Below are 9304 nucleotides of genomic sequence, written 5' to 3'. Positions count from 1 at the left end.
GGAGGGGGGTGGGGAAGGGGGAGGTCGACCAACCTCAGGCTCAGTGCCTCCCCCGCATCAGTGAGAACGTCCCGCTGAAGCGATCACACGCCAGACATGGCAGGGAACCAGGGTGCACCTTCACGCGCATTCACGCATCTCATTCACGGCCACGGGCGGGCTACAGACGACCGCGTTCGCGCTGTGGGCTCTCGTCCTCGGCTGCTGGGCTCTCCCCGGCTGGTCTGGAGCGATGGCAGTGGCGGCGGAGGTGCGGGTGACCGCGCGCGGCATCACCCTTTCATCGACATCGGTCCCAGCCACCATTTGTAGCATCCCCATTTGCATGCGTAGGGAGGCACATTACGTAGCCGCTCTGATGTGGGAGGAGGGAGCAGGAGAGAGGAGAGGTGGGGGGGTGGCAGGGGTAGAGATGAGGGAAATGGGGCATTGGAGGCAAGGAGKACGGCGAGAAAAGATTTCCAGTGGAGCTTTCGGGATCCGCTTGTTCCTTTTTGGTAGAAAGAAAACCAAGAGGGGGGTGGGGAGGGTGGGGGGGACAGGAGAAGATGGATGGTTGGTCACAGTTGCAAAGCTTAAGAGGCCCAGTCTTCGACAATAGCTCAATTCACCACAGGAGTGCTCGGCCAATCCCCCCGTAAAACAAAAGAGCTGGCTTGAAGGAGAAGCAGAAATAAAAGCTCTATTCAGCCCAGGGGCCAGAGAAGCCTCGATAGTAAGCCCAGCTCCGGAGACGCCACGTTCACTTCCATCTTTACCCCGTCAACCACAAGACCCCATCGTCCTTTCGACAACAGCACACCAGCAGAGGGTGGTGGTGGTGGTGGTGTTGGCGGCGGGGGGGTGGGGGGAGAGAGAAAAATGGAGAGCATAGAAATAAATAAATAAATTCAAAAGCAGATATCCACAGTTTCCCGCAATCCAACAGAAGAAGCTCCCGAGCTGATCGTAGCATCCATTCATTAACAGGGAGGAGGAGGAGAGGGAGGAGGAGGAGGGAGGGTGGGGGGATGCAAACTCCAGTCAACGGCAAATCTCTTTCAACGCTAATGCTGCAGCTGCTCCCAGCACCTCCAGGAAGGGTGTGTGAGTATGTGTGTGTGTGTGCGTGTGTGTGTGTGTGTGAGACAGCGAGAGAGCGGGAGAGTGAGAGAGAGAGAGAGTGAGAGAGAGAGAGAGAGACAGAGAGTGCGTATGTACGCATCCGCCTGCTGCGCGCGATTCTGCATGAGCATGCATGCGTCTGTGTCTGGGTGATTGAGGCTGAGGGGAAGGGAGGAGAGGATGCAAGAGGGAGAGAGAAGGAGGACACACAGAAGGCAGAGAGGAGAGCAAATATCAACAGATCGAAACACACACACACACACACACACACACACACACACACACACACANACACACACACACACACACACACACACACACACACACACACACACACACCTGAGAGAAAAATGTTAAAAAATATATTCAGACCTCAGAAGACGTCCAGGGAAAGTCTGGGTGTTTGGCTAAATTTCCATCCTCCACCCTCCTTCCTCTTCTCGTTACTTCACCTTCCCTGTATCACTGGCTGCACTCCTGAAGGATGAGGGGCCCCTTTAACCACCATCCTTCCTCTTTCTGTGTCTCACCTGACTGTAAGACAAAACCCACATCCAACAGGGATCCTTTCAAGGCGGCTCACTTTTTACAGCTTTCTCCTGAAAGATTTCCACCCGTGCAAACTTTTTGAAACTGAAAGTAAAACTGAAAAAAAAAAGAAAGTGGGATGAAAAAAGGGAAAAAAAGCCAACGCTTTCAGCAGACTCCTGCTGACTCACATGTGTGGAGTGTGAATAAGAGGGGTGGAGGGACAGAAGAAGGAGCAAAGTGAGAGGGCATTAGGGGCCATGTGTGTGTGGGTGGGGGGGGGGCAGTGTCAGAGCCAATCTGCTCCAGTTCACTGACACCAAAAAGAAAGAGGAGGAGGAGGGGAAGAGACACCACGCCAGCCATTTTATTTCTCAGTAGTGCTGCAACAGCCTTTGTTGCCATGACGACGCAAGCCGATGATCTCATAGCTGTTACCTTTTGAGTGCCGTTCCCTTAAAGAGCCAGTTACTGAAAATGAAAGGCCCGACAGACACCACACAGATAACGACTGTTCCACGGACAGAAAACACCGGAACACCAAGATCCTTCGGCGCCGAAGATCACAAACACGCCTACCAGGAGGACAAATCACGCAGCGACGTCGCTGCACAAAAAAAGGAAAGTTGTAATAGACGCACATTTAGTGGTAAAATAATGAGATCTGTTTAAAACACACTCCCCAATATTTCACAGGAAAAAAAAAACAATATAAACGTGAAGGTATTATTTCTGAATAAATAATCAAGTTGGGGCTAGCATAGTGGCTCAGTTAGCAGAGCCGTTGCCTCTCAGCAAGGAGGTTGCCGGATTGAATCCTGGCAGGGACCTTTCTGAGTAGGGTTTGCATGTTCTCTCTGTGCATGTGTGGGTTTTCTCCTGGCACTCTGGTTTCCTTCCACAGATCAAAAACACGACTGTTAGGGTAATTGGTAACTCCTGTCCAAGGTGTCCCTTCCACAGTGAATACTGGATATGGGCACCAGTGACCCCTGTAACCATGAAAGGAAGAAGCAGGTTTAAATAACGGATGAATAGACCAATATGTTTTAAGCAGGGTTGTGTGGGGTACTTAGGAGGTCAGTGTCCTACCTGCAGTAGATAGCGGTAAGAACAATCTCACCTTGAAGAATTGGTGAAGACAATAACTGCTGCTCAAAACAGAAGTCGTTTAATGAAGTAGATCCCATTTAAAGACTTCAAGTATGTATGTAGCAGCAAAATTTTATCTATGAATCACTAGCTGTGTTTCCATTGCAAATGTGCGCAAAACTTTGTCGATATTCTGTTAATGTTGAAAAAACACAGTTACGCAATTGCGGTGTTTCCATTAAGTAAGAAATGCTATTAAAGTCACACGTGAACACGTTTGTTCTTGCAAAGTTATTACAAACATGGCGGCAATGAATGTAAACACATAGCATGTTGGTACCACGACACTAGCGCTCATCATCAGCCATCAGAGGAGACGTTGACTTTTTATGGAGGCTTTCAAGAGACAAGCCCCTTATAMTTGGGAGTGGCTACGTATGCTGCGTTTTTGGGAAAATGTAGTCTGTGAGTTTACTACTTTCGTTTACTACTTCGGTGATTTCACTACCACTTTTACTTCCTGTTATCTTCTTCTTTGTCGTCTTTTTCACCAGTAGAAACAGCCGGTTGTTGATCACGTGACTCACGTGATGCGAAAAAAAGTGTTTCCATCGCAGTTTTGCGAAATACATCAATTTYGATACGGCYGAAAAACCACCTCATCCTAGCGCAAAACCTTTTTRTCGAAAAACGTAATTATTTTTTAAATTGACATKTTTCAATTGAGCAAATTTATTTTYGAAATTTTAATTTGYRCATTTTCATGGTCAGTGGAAACGCAGCTATTGTAAAATAGGTGATAATGCTGGTGTCTCTCAAAGCTGGGCTTCAATGCRACTGACCCTGTAAGTATTTATAAAGTAAAATACCAAAATGCCCCATAAGAGAATAATAAACAGGAAGCTTATAACAAACTTACAGATAAAGTATTAATTAAAATATTCAATGCCATAAYACTTCTAACCACAATTGTGAAAATGTGTTTTCAGATCAGAGGAGCTCACTTTTTGTGTTGCCTCCTCAAATAGAGAATAACAATAGCTGTCTTTTACACAGCGAGATGCTRAACTTCGTCCCTCCTCTTGACAACCTTGCTGAGCATAATTTGCAGCTTCTTCTTCTTTGTCAGGCAATGCTTAGTGGAGTTTAACAAACTTTATGGTATGTTACTGCCACCAGCTGGTGAGGAGTGTTGATCAGGATGGCCAAAACAAAACAAAACAAACAAACAAAAAAAAAAAACACTTCACTCCTCTACCACCTAAAGTTTTCTTGATTGCCTTAATGCAGCAGTCAACTCAAACTTCACATTTTCAAAACAGTCAACACACTGATGGTCAAAGTGACACATTTTGTTTGCAAGAAGGCTCGAACTGTACCAAAACTTTTAAAATATGAAACTAAAGCAAATATTGCCTTCAAACAACACAAGTTGCAATATAATATAGTAAAATCAACCAGAATAAGAAAATAAAAATAAAAGCTATTACAGTACAAGGAAAAAAAAAACCACTTTCAGTTCTCAGTCTGATCTGCCTTGGACCTCCTCCATTCAAGAAGACAGACATGGCACCTTATACATTAAGAGATTAAGTATGTAGATACTGTGGTATGGGAACAGTTTTATGAGTAGAAATACAAATACATGCAGATGGTACTGGAGTACAAACGGTACCATATTACATCCTTAATCCAATAGTTCATCATACATCAGGACMGAATTGATCAGCAACTAATCACTCATGTTCGTAGAACACTACCTGACAAAAACATGAAGTTACCTGACTGTTATATTTAGTACCAGTTGTACTTGTGAGGTTAATTTTAGGGTAAATGATCAGGGTTATGCTATAAAGTCTAAAAAAAATGAATGGAAGTCAATGCACAGTCCCTACGGGGTTCAGGAACAAACATGTGTGTGTGTACTGATTTGGTGAAACTCCATTTTCGGGTCAGGGGTTAGGTTTAAGACTAAGTTGTGAATTAGGTTAGGTTTACGATAAGGAGTCTGGGTTATGCTATAGAAACTACTGGAAATAAATGGAAGTCAGTACACTGTCCTAATAAGGATAGAAATACAAACTTATGTGTGTGTTTGTGCAGGTGTTTGTCTATCCGTTGGAGTMTACTTGCTTTATGATGACACATGACTACATGGTGTAACGACTGCTTCTTTATAATCACAAAATCACAAAACAGCTTTAACTAAAATCTACTTGCAGGAAATGAAACCACACAGAACAGACCCATAACCACTGAACTAAGTCAGGTATGAGAACCAAAGGTGTACYAATTCTATTTTCAGCTGGTTGAACTCTCATTTGGAGTTGGTCCCACAAAGTGGAGCTTTGCTGCCGGTGGTCTGCCCTCCAGTGGCTAACGTTTTCCCCAACACAGCATCAGTCAAACTCTCCCCCTTTCTCTGAGCTTGACAGTGAGACGTACAGATTGCTATTTGAATAGTCAACAAAACACATACATGGCACGTAGGATGTAAGCAACAAACTATGGTGTCAAGCATTTCTCCCAATTCTCCATGGAGACCCTCCCTTTCCATCCAGTGGAGAGCTGTGCGAAAGCAGGGAAACACACGGGTTGAGTTTTCCTGAACAAATGCTGCACTTTTCCTTCCTAAGCAGCGCACACTCCTCCCAGTCTATTGTTTGGTCTAAACTAATCAGATTGAACTGTTGACTAAAACAGATTTGGTTTCTACACAACTGAACCCCCCACCACCACCCTCTTTTTTTTTTTAAAGAAAAGATTATTATGAGTGCAATAATCCAGCAGCAAATTGGCTTTCAGTCCTCATGCAACATTCTCAGACAATGTTCAGGATTTACTAAAAATAAATTTGTATAAATATGTTGACTATATTGTTTTATGAAACTTTAATAACTGGACCATATTTCAAAGTTGCAAAATTTAAAATGTGCTAGTTTTTGAAAGTCACAACATTTCTTTTATTTATTTGATGAGCTAAGACAAAGATAAATTTGGAGGAATGCATATTGTCCTGCTGAGATCTGATCCTAGTCGTAGTCATCTTAATGCTTGCCAAGGGTCAATTAAGTGTGCTGGACATCCTAAAACAGGTTGACTTCATAAATACATATAAGTACATACAACACTTTCTGATAAGTTCAATAAAATCCATTCAGTGGTTCACGAGATATTTTGATAAAAGTCAGACACACACACACACACACACACACACACACACACACACACACACACACCTGAGAGAAAAATGTTAAAAAATATATTCAGACCTCAGAAGACGTCCAGGGAAAGTCTGGGTGTTTGGCTAAATTTCCATCCTCCACCCTCCTTCCTCTTCTCGTTACTTCACCTTCCCTGTATCACTGGCTGCACTCCTGAAGGATGAGGGGCCCCTTTAACCACCATCCTTCCTCTTTCTGTGTCTCACCTGACTGTAAGACAAAACCCACATCCAACAGGGATCCTTTCAAGGCGGCTCACTTTTTACAGCTTTCTCCTGAAAGATTTCCACCCGTGCAAACTTTTTGAAACTGAAAGTAAAACTGAAAAAAAAAAGAAAGTGGGATGAAAAAAGGGAAAAAAAGCCAACGCTTTCAGCAGACTCCTGCTGACTCACATGTGTGGAGTGTGAATAAGAGGGGTGGAGGGACAGAAGAAGGAGCAAAGTGAGAGGGCATTAGGGGCCATGTGTGTGTGGGTGGGGGGGGGGCAGTGTCAGAGCCAATCTGCTCCAGTTCACTGACACCAAAAAGAAAGAGGAGGAGGAGGGGAAGAGACACCACGCCAGCCATTTTATTTCTCAGTAGTGCTGCAACAGCCTTTGTTGCCATGACGACGCAAGCCGATGATCTCATAGCTGTTACCTTTTGAGTGCCGTTCCCTTAAAGAGCCAGTTACTGAAAATGAAAGGCCCGACAGACACCACACAGATAACGACTGTTCCACGGACAGAAAACACCGGAACACCAAGATCCTTCGGCGCCGAAGATCACAAACACGCCTACCAGGAGGACAAATCACGCAGCGACGTCGCTGCACAAAAAAAGGAAAGTTGTAATAGACGCACATTTAGTGGTAAAATAATGAGATCTGTTTAAAACACACTCCCCAATATTTCACAGGAAAAAAAAAACAATATAAACGTGAAGGTATTATTTCTGAATAAATAATCAAGTTGGGGCTAGCATAGTGGCTCAGTTAGCAGAGCCGTTGCCTCTCAGCAAGGAGGTTGCCGGATTGAATCCTGGCAGGGACCTTTCTGAGTAGGGTTTGCATGTTCTCTCTGTGCATGTGTGGGTTTTCTCCTGGCACTCTGGTTTCCTTCCACAGATCAAAAACACGACTGTTAGGGTAATTGGTAACTCCTGTCCAAGGTGTCCCTTCCACAGTGAATACTGGATATGGGCACCAGTGACCCCTGTAACCATGAAAGGAAGAAGCAGGTTTAAATAACGGATGAATAGACCAATATGTTTTAAGCAGGGTTGTGTGGGGTACTTAGGAGGTCAGTGTCCTACCTGCAGTAGATAGCGGTAAGAACAATCTCACCTTGAAGAATCGGTGAAGACACTAACTGCTGCTCAAAACAGAAGTCGTTTAATGAAGTAGATCCCATTTAAAGACTTCAAGTATGTATGTAGCAGCAAAATTTTATCTATGAATCACTAGCTGTGTTTCCATTGCAAATGTGCGCAAAACTTTGTCGATATTCTGTTAATGTTGAAAAAACACAGTTNCACACACACACACACACACACACACACACACACACACACACACAAACTGTATGTACACAATTTGGGTTGATTTCTATAATTACTTGCTGTCGCCACGCTGAGTGATCAAACTTCACAAATCTGGTGAGTGCAAAAAAACTTCCTCTTGCAGAATTCAGAACTTTTTTTTTGCTTCAGCCTGGTATTTTAGGCTTTAAAGACATTGGTGAGTTATTAGCTATAAGACAAACATTCCCTTCTTATCAGTGTTTGCTTCCGTGGTACAAATAAAGTTGTCCTGCCCAGACACAAAACACAGCAAGACCTAACAACTACTAAAGAGGTATTAATCTATTTTTAACTTGTTTATTGACTAAGTTATAACCAAATTTTGCTTCCAAAGTACAATTGTGTATGTTTGCCGTCTTGATTTGGGTTAATTCCAAAAGTTAATCTGTTATAGACGTACAGCCAATGATTTTTTTCYCCCTGAAAGTTTCATGGAAATCCATCCAGTGATTCAGATAAAGTTGACTCCAAATAGTTAATGGGCCTATTTTAAACAAGAGTTTTTTTTTTAATGTATGTTGAGGATCAGTTGCGGTTACTACCACACCAAAWATTACATCATTATCTTCAATGTTGACTGAGTTAAACCAGTTTTAGTGTTTTTGTAAGGTTGGCCGCAGCAGACAGCTTGCATTTGATTAACTGCAAAGGTTATAAAYGTACATCCAATAATTACTTCTTGCTATTTTTGTTTAAACTTGCCCAGTGACTCATGAGATATTTTGCTAACAGACACACACTCCGGCAATAACGATCTTTGATACGCTGCAGGTCTGCCTCTTGTCTTGGCACACAAATGGAGGACTGTGAGGGCAGTGTGAGGTAGGCTGCATTGGTTTAAACAGAACCTTGAATCGTCCCAACCTGTCTTATCGCAATAAATGTGTTATGGCTTTGATCGAGGAGGAGGGGAGTGAGTGCGGGAATGTTGAACTGGAACAGAACTGGTCCTGAATGCCTTCAGATGAACGAGTCAGCTAACGTTTTCTGAAGCAGGTGAGGTCACAAGGTGAGATGATGCTTGAACTCCCCTTTTTATTTCCTTGACTAGCTGTGACTGGTTTCAAGCTTGACTCATGGGCTCAAACTATTTCACAACAAAAAGACCTTTTAAATCACAGCTGCAAAACCAGTCAGCAGTTTGGTAAAAGAAAAAAAAAAGAAAGAAAAAAAGAGATCCATCCCAGTCCCAGTGCTGATAGAGTTTGTGCTGTGATATCGCATACATTTTTGGAGACGCTTGTAAAAAAATTGGGATGAGTTTAAGACAAAATTGAGACATCCACCTCAACTGTAACTACTTTGAAAGTCGCAAAGTTGCACAAATTGTTTGACAATGTTCAAAAATTAAGCAACAAGATTGATAACCTCAATCCATCATGCAAAAAAAATTATTAAATAAAAAAAAACTTGAATGTCTTCGAAACATTTTGGAGACTCCCTCTTAAAAGTTGTTCACAAACCAGTAGTCCAGTAACATAGTGACTTTTTGCTCTTCAACAAGAAACTCTGTTTCTCCAACTGTCCATTAAAGAACAATCCACATTAAGCAAGTTATTAATTATTCATAATCTTTCCACAGAACCCTATTTCCAAATATTTAAAAGAGCCTTTCTGGCAGCTTTCAATTTTTTTTTAATGGCTCAAATTTTACATTTGAAAGTAAAGTCTAAAGTGTATCAATTCTGACAACATTTAAAACCATATCTGAAGCAAAGCTGCATACAGAATAGGATTAGGGCCACTGAGCATAAATAAATAAATAAATAAATAAATAAATAAATAAATAAATA

The 9304-nt window shown here is 42.6% G+C and overlaps 1 protein-coding gene across 1 annotated transcript; it reads right to left on the bottom strand.

Moving 5' to 3' along the window:
* Positions 1-97: 97 nt before the first annotated feature.
* On the bottom strand, positions 98-829 carry LOC106511308 (ENAH actin regulator; the record flags this gene model as incomplete). Its single annotated transcript, XM_014000060.1, is given in 1 exon segment — positions 98-829. A coding segment is annotated over 1 exon segment (143 nt), but the record flags the coding sequence as incomplete, so codon positions are not given.
* Positions 830-9304: the final 8475 nt, after the last annotated feature.

The sequence above is a fragment of the Austrofundulus limnaeus genome, unplaced genomic scaffold (genome assembly GCF_001266775.1).
Source record: "Austrofundulus limnaeus strain Quisiro unplaced genomic scaffold, Austrofundulus_limnaeus-1.0 Scaffold2667, whole genome shotgun sequence".
Taxonomy (NCBI): Eukaryota; Metazoa; Chordata; class Actinopteri; order Cyprinodontiformes; family Rivulidae; genus Austrofundulus; species Austrofundulus limnaeus.
This window is presented reverse-complemented; position numbering and strand designations above follow the sequence as displayed.